Genomic DNA, 17,175 nt, shown 5'->3' with positions numbered 1-17,175 from the left:
CAGCCGTGGTCACTCAGTGTGATGTCGTGGCACCGAAAGAAGAAGTAGCGCAGAGTAGAGAGAGATAAATAGATGGATGGAAAGATAGACGAACTTGTGTTTTTCGCCTTGTAGAATAAATACCCCTTACTTAGAGTTGTTATTAATTATTATTAGCAATGTTAATAATACTAGCATCCCTTGTTTTTGTTATGAAACCCAGAAGTAACGTTGTCTATTTTCATAAATTCAACCATCCTTGGCTTTACTGCACTAAACTGTCACGTATATTTCGTGCACAGTTTTCTCTGGGTTTTATTAACATTATAGCTAGACAGGTGGAGTGGAAGTGTTCCCACCCAGACTCAGTAGGGGGCGCTACCGCTGACATCCTCCTTCATGACTTCAACCACCGAGGTAGAATAAAGCTGCAGTAACACTCTAGTTACTCTAGGGGGCGCTACCGCTGACATCCTCATTCATGACTTCAACCACCGAGGTAGAATAAAGCTGCAGTAACACATCCGAACCGCACGGCGGCGCTTGTCCTCTAAAATAACTTCCCCTGAGTCTCTCCCCTGTCAACAATCATGGCCGCCAGTTGCACATGGGTGTCCTGTGCGGAGGAGAGAGAGGCAGATAAAGCTGTTATTGGTAAATATCCCCGTTTTCTACCCCCCTACTAGTGAACGTTAATAGATGTGTTCTCAGACCACGGGAGTTGGAATCACTCCCTCGCCTTGTCTTTAGTGCAAAAGTCTTCTTTTCATCACACACATGGGGAGCCTGTCCTGAGTGACCCACACATGACACACCAGTGTGGTGGCTATGCATAGTGTTTATGCCGCAATGTCAACTACACACATGTGAGCCAGATCCATGTAGAGTTAGACAGACAGACACAAGACACAGACAGACACAGACACAGACAGACACAGACAGACAGACACAAGACAGACACTGACAGACTGACAGACAGACACAGACAAACACAGACAGACAGACACAGACTGACTGACTGTCTCCGCCTAACGGCCGCAATTTGTTTCTGTATCTGCCAAATGCCAATATGCTTTAGATACAATCGTGTCAATATGTTTCTCCTGCAGTCCAGTTTTCCAATGGCAACATGAAAAAGACGGACAAGTTGGATTTCACCTTCTACAAGAACACGGATGACAGCAACCCGAGGAAGAAGAGCAGGCGGATGCTGGTGAGACAGTTTATTGTGCTGTGAATACTGGTACATTCAGTGGGAAAAATATGTTCAACATGGAAGGACTATACCCTCGAATCAACTCTAAATCTCTCTGTCTCTCTAAGGTTGCAGAGTCTGACAGACTTTCCTACGTTGGAAATAACTTTGGGACAGGATCGTTGAGATGCAACAACCTCTGCCAGTAGGTGTCTTGGCCTCTACTGAAGTAGCAGTAGTTGAGAGTGCAACTCTGAAATTAATGTGTGTGTGTGTGTGTGTGTGTGTGTGTGTGTGTGTGTGTGTGTGTGTGTGTGTGTGTGTGTTGTCGCTGAGAGTCACAGAGTTGTACATCATGTGTGCAGGTATTATGTGGGAGTCCTGAACAAGCAGACCAGGCAGATGGAGGTACACCATGCCCAGCTGTTCAACATGCAGCCAGTCATCCCAGGTAAGTCAATGATCCACTTCAATAATATTATATATTATATATATATATATTAAGATATATTCTAATATATTATTCTACGGGAAAAACTACGGGCACCCGAATCAGCAAACCGTATTTTCTCAACACCTGATTTTTTACATCAGACCTGACTTTAGACAGTATTGGATACTTGGATATCTGTGCTTGATTGCGTTTGCCTGGTGCCGTTGAACCAATGGAATAGTCCCAAAGGTGCTAACCCCCGCCCACCTGGCGCACTAGGCAGACTCAAGCAAACGCTCCAATGGATTTCAAAGGATTTAAAATAGGACTCATTTAAAGGCAATATTAAAAAGCTGTGATTTTAGTCTTGAATTTATTTGCTGAGGTCTCATCCCTAATGTAAACTGGCAGTGCATTCTACAATCTGGGTGCATACAATGAGAATGCAGCCTCACCAAATCTCTTCTTTTGTACATGTGGTACACAGAGAAAGCCAGTGTCAGAAGACCTGAGAGCTCTATTGGGCTGATATGCTAGCAGAAGGTCTTTCAGATATAGGCATGATGAGCTTCCAGCCATGGCCGTAGGCCCCAGAAACACAGCCATGTTGGCCAAGAGTTATAACTCCACTGCTGTGCGTGCGTCGTCTCTCTCCCTCTACGCCCCCTCTCTCGCTACTCCATCCCTCCCTCTCTCTCTACCCCCCCCCCCCCCCCCCCCCTCACACTGAAAATAAAATGCTGTTGAGGACTTGTGGAATTTAGATCATTTTTGTTGAGGTATGTGTGTGTGTCTCTCTCTCTCTCTCTCTCTCTCTCTCTCTCTCTCTCTCTCTCTCTCTCTCTCTCTCTCTCTCTCTCTCTCTCTCTCTCTCTCTCTCTCTCTCTCTCTCTCTCTGTCTCTCTGTGTGCGTTGGTGGGTGGTTTCAACATCATACGACCCAGGCGTCTGTGTTTCTGTCGCCTAATGTAACATTCCACTGTCGTTCAGCCAAATCTGCCTGTGTGTGTGTGTGTGTTTGTTTTGGCTTAGGAGCTGACGCTTATAACCTGACAGATTAATGTCTGTATCAGACTCTCTGCCAAGTCTCTGTGGGATAACTAGCATGACGTTTCCTACTGTACATTACGCCCTGCAGTAACCGATTTACGAGCGGATTCGTCTTGCAAATTTCTAATTTCTAAGGTCACAACAGGTTAACGACTTGGCCCGTAACCACGCAGCTTCTGGATAACTACCGTGTTCGTTTGAGGTTGTAATTATCCAGACATGTTGTGCTTTCGGGAGCAATAAAAATCGGCTACCTCTCGTCACCTTTGGTGTTGTGGAGTCTCATTGTGACATCCTACTAATGGTGCGTTCAGGTGCTCCTCGGATACTCTGAGCTTTTCCCACCGAGACGTAGGACTTTGCGTAGAGTTAACACAGAACAAAAATGTGTTTGTGCGCAGTAATATGTGAGTCAGTGTGTGAGTGAGAGACAGAGAGACAGAGAGATGAATGAATGAATGAATGATGAATGAATGAATGAATGGTCTTTATTGTCATTAATACAGTACAGGTACCATACAACGAAATTTAGGAGGGGGGGCTCCCCTGGGAAAAGAGCTGGTTTAAATAAATAAAGGCTATGTACACTATCTAATATACTATACTACTATTCTATGCAATAAAACACTGTGCTGTACTCTATGCTATGCTATAAATATCCTAACTTTTTTCTATATCTGAACCTTATGTACACAAGGGTTGTCATATTGCACATAGTATTGTTGCACATTCATTAAAGTGTCGCTAATATGTGTGTTAGTAAAATGGAAAAGTGATTGGAAACATTCACACAATGATGAAGGCCTTTTGACTCCGGTGGGGCTATGTGTTCAAGGACGTTACGGCTGTATTAAATGACTGCTATCCAAAAGTGTTGCGCAATGTTGTCAAAAAAACACAGATATCGCTAGTAGTAACAGTAGTTGGATGTCTGATCTTGCCTTTTCAGGGGAGTCCACAGCAAAGGATTCGCCCAAGAGCACTCTATCATACAGAGATAAGGTACTGCCATCCATCCATCTGTATACATCCTCCAGGGGAGGCTGGTGGAGGTAGAAATAGGAGGACGGGTCCATGGTAATCAAAGGCGTGTCCTAACGACCCAGAACACATCGTTGGTCTGTCAGCGGGCTGTAAAAGCCTCATCCCCGCCTCAGGAGGGAGCTGCATGTGCCCTTGAGCAAGGCATTTAACCCCTAATTGCTCCAGGGGCGCCGACTATGGCTGACCCCTGTGTCTAGAGCCCTAAAAAATACAAAATGTCAACAACTGACTGACAAGTTGATCGCATGGCGAATAAAACCTTCTTCTTCTTCTGCAGGTGGACTCCCTGATCGAGGCGTTCGGCACCAACAAGCAGAAGCGTGCGCTGAGCTCCCGCCGGCTGAACCAGGTGGGCAACGAGACCCTGCAGAACGCCGTGGCAACGGCCGCCCACGCCCTCATAGAACAGAAGGGACTGGAAGGTAACAGAGCAGTGTGTGTGTGTGTGTGTGTATGTGAATGTGAGAATCACCACTATGCATCTTAATTTCGAGTCGGGTAGCGCACACTCTTATCCAGAGCGACTCACAGTAAGTAAGTACATGAAACGACTTTGCGAATCGTATAAATAAATCTCTTCCCCCACATCTCTCTCTCTCTCTCCCTCCCCCTCTCCCTCTCCCCCCTCCAGCCTTGCAGCAGGAGGTGGCCCTGACGGAGACCCAGGCCGAGATGGAGGTGTGTGTCTACCTGCCTCCCTGCCACCCAGACGCAGACACGGTGGAGGAGGTGTACAGCTTCAGCGACCGTATCCTTCATCTCCTCCCCCCCCCTCCCCTCCTCACCAAGATATGGCATGGACTCCACCTCAACACACACACACACAGTCCAGTGTGTTGTTGCTGTGGGCTGATGGGACTGTGATGGGACTGTGATGTGTTCTGGTGGGTTTCGTTAAGGCTAATATAATAGATGAGTCCTACATTGCTTTTTATTCATGTCATGAAGACGGCCTGTGTTTGTGTGTGTGTGTGTGTGTCTCTCTCCCTCCTCTCTCACTTAAAGGTGTGTGTGTGTGTGTTCTCTCTCTCGAAGTTAAATGTCTGTGCGTGCATGTTCATGTTCTCAGTTAACGGTGTGTGAGTCCTTATCCCTGTCCTAGTCCTCACCCCAGTGGAGTACGAGGCGCTGAAGGAGGCTGGCTCTAAGATGGCCGCCCTCACCCCAGATGAGCTGCAGAAGATGAGAGAGGCGGGCAGGTAGGAATCCACACACACACACACACACAGACTCACTCACTTAACCTTTAACCTGACCATGCCGTGGCCCAAGTTATTAACAGATTTCTATCCCTGTGTTGTTGACGTGTGTGTGTGTGTGTGTGTCCAGGTCTCTGAGTGTGCTGAGGCACTTGGAGACTCTACCCAGAGCTGGCGAGGCCAGAGAGAGACAGGCGTGCTGTGCCTACTACCTCAATCTACTCATGAAGCTAAAAAGCCAGAGGAACATCACCAAAGCATGTGAGTACAGAGAGGGAGACACAGACATCCTGTGTGTGTGTGTGTGTGTGTGTGTGTGGACTACATCTATTCGATCGAATGAATGTACTCCCAACACAAGTGTGTTTGGGAGTGTGTGAATGATTCACAATAGGTGGTTATACAGTATATGACCACCAGAGGGCATGATTTAGACCTGGCTTCAGATTCCATAGGAGGTGTCCATCAAAAGGAGACATCTACTACCCCCGTGTACTGTTTCCCCAGCGTAAAAAATTATAATATATATATTCTTCCTTCTAGCACGACGACTGCCAATGGCACCAGGCCTGAGCATAGATTACTTTCTCCTGCTACGACTGGTGGATAGATGATTCACTTACACTAAAATGTATTTGTTGTAAGTCTGCGAAATGCCTAAAATGTACATGTAAATAACCCTTATTTGACGTTTTCAGTCGGGCAGGATGAGGGCTGCCCACGCATCATCCAGAACAAGATCATCAAGACCTTCACCGTTGAGACGTTCAACCAGGGCAGGTAGCTGGCCACACTTTCTCTCTCTCTGTCACTCCTCTGTCACTCCTCTCCTCCATCTTTACCGTTTCTCTCCATCTTCAATATGTTAGACCTCCTTTTACGTGTTTCTCTGTGAGGTTGAAAACACTGTGTGTGTGTGTGTGTCCGTCCGTCCAGGTTGCAGCACGTCCTCTCGGCGTCGATGCGTGTGAAGGTGGCGGCGTACTGCCTGACCCTGCTGCTGCACATGGGAGGCATGACCTCTGACCTCACCCTGCTGCACCGAGACCTGGGCATCACAGAGGACAAGTGAGAGAGAGAGAGAGGGGGGGGGGGGGGGGCTGGGGTCCACACACACACACACACACACACACACACACACACACACACACACACACAGTTCCTGAAACACCCCGAAATGATAAGCCAAACTTTGAGCGGAACAGTGAGAATTCCTGGCTGTAACTAGTTTCTACAGGATATTGTAGGTCTGTATCATGTCGCTCGTCTCACGCACACACACACACACACACACAGGTGAAGGGGAGAGTCTCTGAATCATAATCATGTGAGACAGGAATGAACCTTTCTCTTACTGACTCTGTGTGTGTGTGTGTGTGTGTGTGTGTGTGTGTGTGTGTGTGTGTGTGTGTCTGTCCTGTAGGGTGGTGGGGGTGGCTAAGTCTCTGGGGCTGACCCTGAGCAAACCCGCCCGGGTGAAGAAGAGTGAGGAGGAGACCAGGCCAACGCCCGAGCACAGGATGGCCTCCCTGGTCCTCCCCCTCGTCAAATATGAGCCCAAAATAATGGACAGGAAACGCAAGAAGATGCATTGAGGGATGGAAAGGGAAGGGAGGAAGGAAGGAAGGAAGGAGCGAGTCGTCGTTTTGAAGACCAGAAGAGGGTCAACAGTCATTCGGCCAATGATTTTGTATGCATAATAAAAACAGAAGTGACTCAATGTTGTGATGCGTGATTTCATACCACTGGGGGGTATTCCATACCACTGGGGGGTATTCCATCAACGTCACTAAAGGAAAATCCAGGCTTATTTTGATAAGTCTCGTGAGACTTGTCAAAATAAGGCTGGATTGTTTTATAAATCTCGTGGGATTTGTCACAATAAGCCTGGATTGTCCTTTAGCGACGTTAATGGAATACCCCCCTGGTTATGTAACTCATTGTCTGTAATGTTTCAATATAGGCCGCCGCCACCAACCCCCCCACACTCCTCTGGTTGAAGAGATGTAGAACGAGAGTTAAAACATGTATACAGCATCTGGGTTGAAACCATGTATATTTAGACGGGACAGTCATACGTAGGCACATTTGTAGACATTATACATATTGCACATTTCAGGAAAACGGGAGCGTGTTTTTTTTTTTTTTACAAAAGAAAAGAAAAAAAAATTCCATTAGCATTTCACCAACTATCGATGTTGTATATCCGATGGATTAGGTGCTTGCTTGCTACGTTGACAAATGTAAAAAGGAGACCCCAACTATTTCACGTTGTTGCTGCTTGGCTCCCCGTTTGGCCATGTGGGCTGTAGAAAGTACTCTGTTCAGAGCGTAACTTTCCTGGGGCGTTTGGCACGCTCTCGCCCAAACAGAGTGATCGGCGGTAAGTGGCTGATGATTCACACACGCATCACTCTTCCAGGCAGGGCACAGCTTTTACACAGACGAGAGGAGGCAGAAATCGGAGGACGGGCTCATTGTGACGCACGGAACGGAATCAAACACGCGCGTTTGACGTCGTTCCGTTCCATGCGTTACAAAGAACCCGTCCTCCGATTCCTACCTCCGCCAGCCTCCAATCTGGCTGATCTCTCGACCGTTTACATTGATCCACAGCTGTTGATCCAGCCTTCACGTCCTCCCCACTTCCAGACGACTGGGTCCGTCAGCTGATCCTCCTGTGCAGAGATCTGCCAAGGAGCGACGCTGAGACAGCTCAGTACAGCCAGGGTTCAGGGGGGTATTCCATCAACGTCGCTAAAGGAAAATCCAGGCTTATTTTTGTATAACTTTCGTGACATTTATCAGAATAAGCCTGGATTTCCCTCTAGCGACATTGACGGAATACCCCCCCCAGGCCTGCTAGCTGCTCGACATTCTGTTCCTGCACACATTTATTATTATTATTACTATTATTATTAGATAGATGACATGTCGATGGAATGATAGAGCGATACCTCACAGATATTGAAAAGTGATGATGTCATACATACAGTACCAGTCAAAAGTTTGGAGACACTTCCCCATTCAATTGAATGGGAAAATGTGTCCAAACTTTTGACTGGCACTGTAGATATATCCATATATATCTATATATCTAATGTGCTATGATTCTAAGATAGCATAGTGGTTGCCCCCGGCGACTGGCCAGGTTGACGATAGGGTCCAGAACGGCTGTTGGCCAGTGAACAAGTCACAACCTCCGTCGTCCTCCTCCTCCTCCTCCTCCTCCCTGCATAGTCACTCGCTACGACGTCAGCGCCATGGCAACAGTCACAGCTTAGCATGACCCTTCTGGAACCTTCTAGAACACCTCTCCCAAAAACGTAGACAGAGATTTCCGAGCGTCCGATGGATGAGAGAACATCAGAATGTTCCCAAAGTGGGGGGTGGGGGGGTGTGACTCTGTGGTCCGGGTCATAGATTCGGGGGTCCGTTGTTAAGAGGAGACCGGGGTTGCTAGGGGGGGGGCCCGATTAGGAGGGCTCCCCTTTTCTCAGAGGATGGAACAGAACACACTGCCGTTGTTATGGCAACCGCTCTCCACGGTGGCTGTGATCCTGGTAGTCATGGCGATGGCGAGGTGGGAGGGGTGTCGGGAGGAGGAGGAGGCGGGGCCGGGGGGGGGGTCTGCGAGGGGGCGGGGGGGAGGGTTGTCCAGAGTCCAGGGTGGGGACGTCGGAGAGCTCCTAGGAGGGGGGAGGGGAGGGGAGAGGGGGGGAAGGGGAGGGGGATGGGGCAAGGGGAGGGGGAGGGGGGGTTAAATTAGATCAGCTTTATTGTCCCTCAAATAGACACACAATGCTGCTGCACAGCATGTATTAGAGAGGTGCAGGGCCCACAGAGAAAAGGAGAGAGAGGAGGAGATGGAAGAGGAGAGGGAGAGAGGAGGGAGGGAGGGAAATGGAGGGAGGGCGGCGAGAGGAGATCAACGAAGGAGACACAGTTGCTTAGCTACCTGTCGCTGTGCTTCAGTACGCTGTTGTTGCGCAGCACGCAGCTCTCGTTTCCAGGGTCGCGGTGAAGTGGCGGTTTGGCGTTGCCGGGGTGACCCTGGAACACCAGGTTGTCGTGGACGACGGCCTTGGCGGGCCCCAGCACGGCGATGCCACACCCCTGCACCGGCTGTACCCGGTTACGCAACACCTACGACCACGACCACAATAACACGGTCAAACTACGGCCATAACCAGGGAGCAGTTGTTCGGATTTTTTTAAAATCTGGATCAGAATGACCCTGATTCTTTTTTGGGGTATCCAGGATCAGATCTATCTGGCTGATTTTGAGTCGTACATGGGGGGGGGAAATCAGCCAGCCCGATCTGATCCTGGATCAGAGAAAAGAATCCGGATCATTCTGATCCAGATGTACATTACAGTATAACAGACATACATTACAGAGACGGAGAGATGGATAGATGCGTACGGTATGAAATTGAAGACAGCCACACAAGTGTAGGTGTGTGTGTCTGTGTGTGTGTGTGTGTGTGTCTGTCTGTGTGTGAGTGTGTGTCAGTGTGTGTATGAAATTGAAGACAACCACACAGGTGTAGGTGTGTGTGTGTGTGTGTGTGTTTGTCTGTGTGTGTGTGTGTCAGTGTGTATGTGTGTGTGTGTCTGTGTCTGTGTCAGTGGTGTAGTCTACGTGATACGCAGGACTACGCAGTATACCCACTAGGAAAGTCCAAGGATTTCCGTATACCCACTTAAAAATGTGCAAGGATACGTAACAGCGTTTTGTGACAGAACTTTCACACTTTCATTCATAAAATCCACCCCGTCTGTGTTACGAAGCACTTGGCTTTTCGACCATTGGGACTGACTATAGCGCCATATACCATCAACGGGGGGTGATGCGACATGAAATATGTGTGGTGGCCTGGGAAAACCCGTTGGATGTCGCTGGCGTTCGTTCGTGGCAAAGAGCAAATATAGATGGAAATCGCGATTTTGGCGATTTTGATATTATGTGGTATTCTAGTACTTTGAACTCCATACTACATTATGGTGAATAAACATTTTAAGAAAACAAAAGAGAAAGTACTTATTTTGATGTTTTTGTGGCGGGTAGTTTGCTAGCGAAACAACGTCACGTTGAACGTGTCTCATTCTCAGTTAAGCAACGCACGCACACATGAGCGAAAGGAGAGACGATACTTCCACCTGTGTTATTGCCAGTTTACTGATGCTCACAATAAGCATAAAGTAATACAATCTTAACTAGAAGACACACAAATGGATCTGTCCCTCGCATACCGACGAGGCGAGCAGACTACCACCGCATCACAAGCAGACAAACGAGACCGGCCGATCTGCATAGGCTCCTCCCCCGACCCGGAGGAGAAAGGGGAGGATTTCTCCCCTTTCACTTTTTTTGACATGCTACATTAAAATGCTCATAACTTTTTAAAATAAAGGGCTATCTCAGTCATTCAACCAGTTATGAATAGCTGAGAACTTCTAATTTATGGAAATATTTAAAAATGAAAATGTCAAAATGCCACCATGTGAAGGGTTTTCCCAGGCCACCACACATTATGTCAAAATGCAGCACTATCATGCACAGATCAGCCTTATAACATGTAATGTTAGATATATATAACGTTAGACAGGGAGCGCAGATTTAATTTTATGGCGTTCCGAAATGAACGATATGAGGCTGGGAGGGAAAAATCACAGTATACCCACTAGAAAAAACTAGACTACACCACTGGTCTGTGTGTATGTGTCAGTGTGTATGTGTATGTCTGTGTGTATGTGTCAGTGTGTGTGTGTGTGTGTGCGTGCGCGCCCGGTTCACCTTCACGTCCGCGCTGTCCGTCACCCGTATCCCGCAACCGCGGTTACCGACCACGTCGTTCTCCACGACCTGCCCGTCGCCGCGGAAGCTGACACCGTGGCCTCCGTTATCGTAGACGCCGTTGCCACGGAGCTCCACCCGGCACTCCCTCTCCACGGTGACGCCTCCGTGGCCGTTGCCGTGGACGCAGTTGGCGACCAGCCGGGTCAGCTGACCGCTCTGCAGCACCGCGACGCCGGCGGCGCGGTTACCGTTGACCAGGTTAGCAACGACGTTCAGCGGCTCGCTGCTTTTGACGTACAGACCGACCGCTGGGGGGGGGAGAGAGAGAGAGAGAGAGTGAGAGAGAGAGTGAGAGAGAGAGAGAGGGGGAGAGAGAGAGAGAGAGTGAGAGAGAGAGTGAGAGAGAGGGGGAGAGAGAGAGAGAGACAGACAGAGAGAGAGAGAGAAAGAGAGAGAGAAGTAAAAGAGAAGGAGGAGAGGTAGAATGAGAGAAACAGAGAAGAGAGGGAGAGGTATAGTAAGAGGAAAAAAGAGAGAGACAGCGAGAGAGGAGGACAAAGGGAGAGAGGAGGGCGAGACAGAGGCACAAGAGGGAAGAGACAAACAGTTAACCTAGACTTCATCTCGTAGATCTGTATTGGCTTACAGTTGGCTCTCTCGCCTCCATTTTGGCTCATGCGGTGTCCCCTACCTCCATTTTGGCTCATGCGGTGTCCTCTACCTCCATTTTGGCTCATGCAGTGTCCTCTACCTCCATTTTGGCTCATGCGGTGTCTCCTACCTCCATTCCGGCTCATGCAGTTGCCCTCCACCAGAGCCACGCTGATGGAGCGCCGGGCGGAGAAGCGCTCGTCCTCGCTGTCCAGGTCACTCTCCCACGCCAGCAGCTCTCCTTCCTCATTAAAGTTCTCCTGTCCTCCTCTTCCTCCTCCTCCTCCTCCTCCTCCTCCTTCTCCAGCTCTCCCTCCTTCCCCTCCTCCTCCTCCTCCTCCTCCTCCCTCCTGCGGCCCCTGGTACCCCTCTCTCGCCCCTCCGCCCTCTGGGTCCTTCCGGCAGAACACGGCCAGCCCGTACATGCGGTTATGGGTAATGTAGTTCCCCAGCAGTTGGGGGAGGCTGGAGGCCATGACCCAGACGCCACAGCCCTTGTTGCCTACGGAGACACAGCAAGAAGGAAGGTGAAGGTGACAGACTATAATACCCCTAACACACCTCTCCTCCTGACCACAGGAAGTAACGTCAGGTAACCAGGAAGTGACGTCAGGTAAACAAGAAGTGATGTTGGGTAAACAGGAAGTGACGTCGGGTGAACAGGAAGTGCATCATGTAAACAGGAAGTGACGTCAGGTAAACAGGAAGCGACATTGGGTAAACAGGAAGTGACATCACAGTAAACAGGAAGTGCTCACAGTAGATGTGGTTCCCCTCGATGAGGCCGCGGCCCCTCTCCCCCACCACCACGCCGTCAGAGTAGCCGTGGCAGATGAAGTTGTTCCTCAGGACGGGGTCCCCGCCCCTCCGGATGTCCGCCCCCCCCCACTGGTTCTCCCCGATCACGTTCTCTGGGGGAGGAGGGCAAGATGACATTAGATTAGATTACATTAGACTAGATTAGATTATATTAGATTACATTAGACTAGATTAGACTAGATTAGACTAGACTTGATTACATTAGATTACATTACATTACATTAGACTAGATTAGATTACATTACATTAGACTAGATTAGATTAGATTACATTAGACTAGACTAGATTACATTAGACTCGATTAGATTACATTACATTACACTAGGTTAGATTACATTAGATGAGATTACATTAGACTAGATTAGATTAGATTACATTACATTACATTAGACTAGATTACATTACATTAGATTACATTACATTAGACTAGATTAGATTACATTACATTAGATTACATTACATTACACCCTATCATTTAGCAGATGCTTTTATCCAAAGCGACACGCACGCACACGCATGCACACACACACACACACACACACACACACACACACACACACACACACACACACACACACACACACACCCACACACTTACCAACTATCACCCCTCTGCCGTTCTCATTGACAGCTATCCCAGCAGCCTGGCCCTGGAAGATGTGATTACCACTGGAGGGTGGGGGGGTGAGGGGGAGGGAGAAGAAGGTGAGGGAAGGAGGGGGAGACGGTGAGGAGGGAAGGGAGAGGGCGAGGAGGGAGGGAGAGAGGGAGGGCGAGGAGGGAGGGAGAGAGGGAGGGGAGGGAGAGAGAGGTCAGACACTATAGGACGTGTATCAGATACAGTAGAATGTCTACTAGAATGCCTCTCCCCGTGTCAGTTACTACTCAGAGCTTTGTTGTTGTTGTTCAAATCGCACATCGACCGGATATGACAAAGCTCGGAACCCTGAACAGCAGAGCTCCAAATTCCAGAACATTCCAGAACATTCCCAAAGCATTCAGGGTCCCCCCCCTTTACCTCACCACAGGATTCCCGTTGAACAGAATGTACACGCCCGCTTCCTTGTTGTTATAGATCTGGTTGCTACGGATGGATCCCTTCCCGTTGCCCAGCACGACGATACCAGACCGCAAACCACTGTGTATTCTGTTACACTGTGAAGGGAGGGAGGGAGGGAGGGAGGGAGGGAGAGAGAATAACAGTGGGGGAGACAGCAAGTAAAAGAAGAATAGAAAAAGAGGGGGGAGTTGGCACCAGTTGTGCCCTTCACGGCATTCATAAGAGCAACGCATCCGGGTAATCAAATGAATTGAAATTATGAAATGAAATGAAGAACTACAAATCCCTGATGACAGGGAGATGACGTATGACTGCTCTGATGAATCAACCCCTATTTCATTAATTTTCTCTATATAACGACGTCGATCATTGATCGGCAACGACACTATATAATAGTTTGCCTAACTGGCCATCGGATTTGGGCTCCTAATATCTAAAAAGCACTACGGTTTTCTTATTTTATCGGATTAAAGTAGCAAAGACCAGAAATTCCCATTGACCGCCAATCAAACTTCTACACTTCTATTACCCAAAAAGGGGCGTGATCATTCTGATGACAGGGAAATGACGCGTAATTGCTCTTATGAATGCTGGGGACAGGGTGGCAGGGACAGCACAATCCAGGTGGATTGTGGGATAGCGTCGGTTACCAGGACGATGGGGTTGGCCCCCTTGCGGATGTCTAGCCCCGCCTCTCCGTTGGAGTGGATGTTGTTCTCGGCGATGAGCCCCTGGGCGGAGAGGCGCAGGAACACGCCGGACGCACGGCACCCACACACCTCGTTACGCAACATCACTATCTGGGGAGGGGAGAGGAGGGACGCACGGCACCCACACACCTCGTTACGCAACATCACTATCTGGGGAGGGGAGAGGAGGGCACCCACACACCTCGTTACGCAACATCACTATCTGGGGAGGGGAGAGGAGGGCACCCACACACCTCGTTACGCAACATCACTATCTGGGGAGGGGAGAGGAGGGCAGGCGGGTCACTGGTCACACGAGACCGTTACTGATCAAATATGACAGTTATTGGTCAACTATGACAGTTACTGGTCAACTATGACAGTTACTGGTCAAATATGACAGTTACTGGTCAACTGTGAAAGTTACTGGTCAACTATGACAGTTACTGGTCAAATGTGAAAGTTACTGATCAAATATGACAGTTATTGGTCAAATATGACAGTTACTGGTCAAATGTGAAAGTTATTGGTCAAATATGACAGTTATTGGTCAAATATGACAGTCATTGGTCAAATGTGAAAGTTATTGGTCAAATATGACAGTTATTGGTCAAATGTGACAGTTATTGGTCAAATATGACAGTTATTGGTCAACTATGACAGTTACTGGTCAACTATGACAGTTACTGGTCAAATGTGAAAGTTATTGGTCAAATATGACAGTCATTGGTCAAATGTGACAGTTATTCGTCAAATTTGACAGTTATTGGTCAAATATGACAGTTACTGGTCAAATATGACAGGTATTGGTCAAATGTGAAAGTTATTGGTCAAATGTGACAGTTAAGGCTTACAGCAATCCAACAATACTTCTCACAAACATGTTAGTCACACGCGCATGTTTCCAAGCAACCGTTACCGTGGCGTTCTGGATACAGCGCACCGCGTAGCTGAGCCCCCGGAACACGTTCCCCTCCAGCCGCGCGTTGCCGTGGTTACACACGTGCACGCCGCCCTTCCCATCGCGGAAGAGGCAGCGCCTCACCACGCAGCCGTGCACGGAGGCGGCCAGCGCCTGGGCCTCGGGGTCCCTTTGGAGCTCCTGGAGGAGGGAGCGGAGGGCCGGGGGGGCCGAGGGGGGGTCGGGGGAGCAGCAGGGGGGGAGGGAGCCGTCCGCCCTGGCCTTCAGGAGGTGGGCTAGGCCGTGGTGGCTGTGGGGGAGTTTGTAGTCCTTCGATAGGTTGATAGTATCGTTGTTGCCGCGGTCCCCGCGTTCGGCGGCTGCTTCTCCGTTTTTGTCCTCCCCCTCTTCCTCCTCCTCCTCCTCTCCCTCGCTGGGCTCGCTCTCGCTCCAGCCCTCCTCGATCACCGTGTCCTGACACACACCTTCCTCTCCTCCTCCTCCTCCTCCTCGTACACCACCCCTCCTCACTCCATCTCCTTTGCTCCAGTCCTCCAGCGTGACGTTAGCACCAGGAGGGGGCTGCGTCCCGCTGGCGTGCCCGCCCGGAGGGCCTCCCGGTGGGCTGCCGTTGCCAGGCGAGCCCCAGGACGTGAAAGTGCGGGCCAGGGCGGCCAGGTGCTTACAGGCCCAGTTGCGCTCCGACACGGGCGCGCACTCCACAGTCACGGAGGCGGAGTCGCTGCCTGAGAAGTCACAGCTGTCCAATAGGCTGAGGGCGACGCCCAGGAAGTGGGCGGAGCTGCCCTGCGAGAAGGAGCAGAAACGGGCCTGGCAGGTTCCCGGACCTCGGACCTGGAGCTGAGCCCCCTCGAAGTTACAGTTGTCCAGCTGGACATGACCCGACGACGTCTGAGAGAGAGAGAGGGAGAGAGAGAGAGAGAGAGAGAGGGAGAGGGAGAGGAGAGGAGAGAGAGAGAGAGAGAGGAAGGGAGAGCGAGGGAGAGGAGAGGAGAGAGAGAGAGATAGATAGAGAGGAAGGGAGGGAGAGGAGAGTGAGAGAGAGAGAGAGAGAGACGAGAGTCATATTTAAAACAACAGTGAGAGAGAGAAGCCTAGCTCAAAAACAAAAAAAATCAACAACAATCATCAGAATATTACTTATATTTACGAGAGAGAGAGAGAGAGAAAGAGAGAGAGAGGGAGAGAGAGACCGGGTCTGTCTTATCACCATCCACCCCCCACCCCCCCCCCCCCCCCTCACCTTGTAGACGACGGTGGAGAACCACGCCGGCATGAAGACCAGGTTACACAGCCTGGCGGTGGGACACTGCTGCTCCACGCACACCAGCAGGGCCACCTCCCCCAGCCTCCCCAGGCCCACCACCTCCACCGGCACCTTCAGCACCACCTCCGCCTGCTCCTCGTACACGCCCGGGTGGAGCACCACGCGGTCGTAAGGCCCCGCCGCCCCCAGGGCGCCCCGCAGCGTCTCGAACTCGCAGCCGGCCGCGGCGGGCCCCACGTGCCACACCCGCCGGTCCTTCCTCCGGCGGAACAGGTGGAGGCAGGCGGACGACTGGAGCTCGGGCCCGTTCTGGGTCCACGTGCGGCTGGCCAGGGCGTGCTGCTTCAGGGCCTCCCGCCAGGACGGGGGCTCCAGGTGGGGCCGGCTGGGCCAGTTGGGGTGGCGGCACTCGGGGCAGCCCAGGCAGAGCTGCCTCCAGCGGGTGTTGTCCAGGGAGAGGATGAGCTCCCTCCAGGCGCGGCACACCAGGCAGCACCGGCCCAGGTCGGGCAAGGGCAGGTAGGCCAGGACGACGCGCCACACCTCCACGGGGAGGGAACCCACCTCCATGGCTGGCTGCCTGGATGGCTGGCTGGGGAGACCTCCTCACCTGGGGACCAGACACACACACACACCAGACACGCGCGCACACACACACAAGCGCACGCACCCATGCATGTACACACACACACACACACACACCAGACACGCGCGCACACACACACAAGCGCACGCACCCATGCATGCACACACACACACACACACACGCACACAAACACACGCTGTTTAAAATGTCAGGCTTCAGTATGACAGCTCAAGGCTGGATGGATTGAGAAAGTGCTCAAATAAAGAAAAGATCTGAAATCTCTTACATCATAATATTTGCTAACAGAAATAAACAACGGTAGCTTTGGTTCCTGGAAGACTTGTTATTAAGCCCCAGGGTGTGAGTGAGTACTACCGTATATATGTATGTACCCAATGTGTCCTGACAAAAACACTATTATCCTCGCTCCTGCTAAATCAACGGGATAAGAATTCAGCAGGTAACAATTCAACAAAGC

The 17,175-nt window shown here is 50.3% G+C and overlaps 2 protein-coding genes across 2 annotated transcripts; one reads left to right on the top strand and one right to left on the bottom strand.

The window, feature by feature from the left end:
- Positions 1-569: 569 nt before the first annotated feature.
- On the top strand, positions 570-6,576 carry polr1e (RNA polymerase I subunit E; the record flags this gene model as incomplete). Its single annotated transcript, XM_080533856.1, has 12 exons — positions 570-633; positions 1,089-1,192; positions 1,303-1,379; positions 1,540-1,625; positions 3,607-3,659; positions 3,979-4,123; positions 4,333-4,449; positions 4,804-4,900; positions 5,031-5,161; positions 5,599-5,680; positions 5,837-5,968; positions 6,324-6,576. 12 exons carry the CDS (start codon positions 570-572, stop codon positions 6,493-6,495), a joined length of 1,260 nt encoding a protein of 419 aa, XP_080389982.1. The 3' UTR covers positions 6,496-6,576.
- A 1,820-nt stretch (positions 6,577-8,396) lies between these two features.
- On the bottom strand, positions 8,397-16,681 carry fbxo10 (F-box protein 10; the record flags this gene model as incomplete). The annotated part of the gene is made up of 10 exons (XM_080533635.1): positions 8,397-8,589; positions 8,859-9,046; positions 10,701-11,011; positions 11,485-11,856; positions 12,113-12,265; positions 12,772-12,842; positions 13,192-13,328; positions 13,884-14,033; positions 14,842-15,735; positions 16,088-16,681. 10 exons carry the CDS (start codon positions 16,679-16,681, stop codon positions 8,397-8,399), a joined length of 3,063 nt encoding a protein of 1,020 aa, XP_080389761.1.
- Positions 16,682-17,175: the final 494 nt, after the last annotated feature.

The sequence above is a fragment of the Nansenia antarctica genome, assembly GCF_963989245.1.
Source record: "Nansenia antarctica genome assembly, chromosome: 6".
NCBI lineage: Eukaryota > Metazoa > Chordata > Actinopteri > Argentiniformes > Microstomatidae > Nansenia > Nansenia antarctica.
Note: the sequence above shows the minus strand (reverse complement) of the source record. Positions and strands in the feature narration are given on the sequence as shown.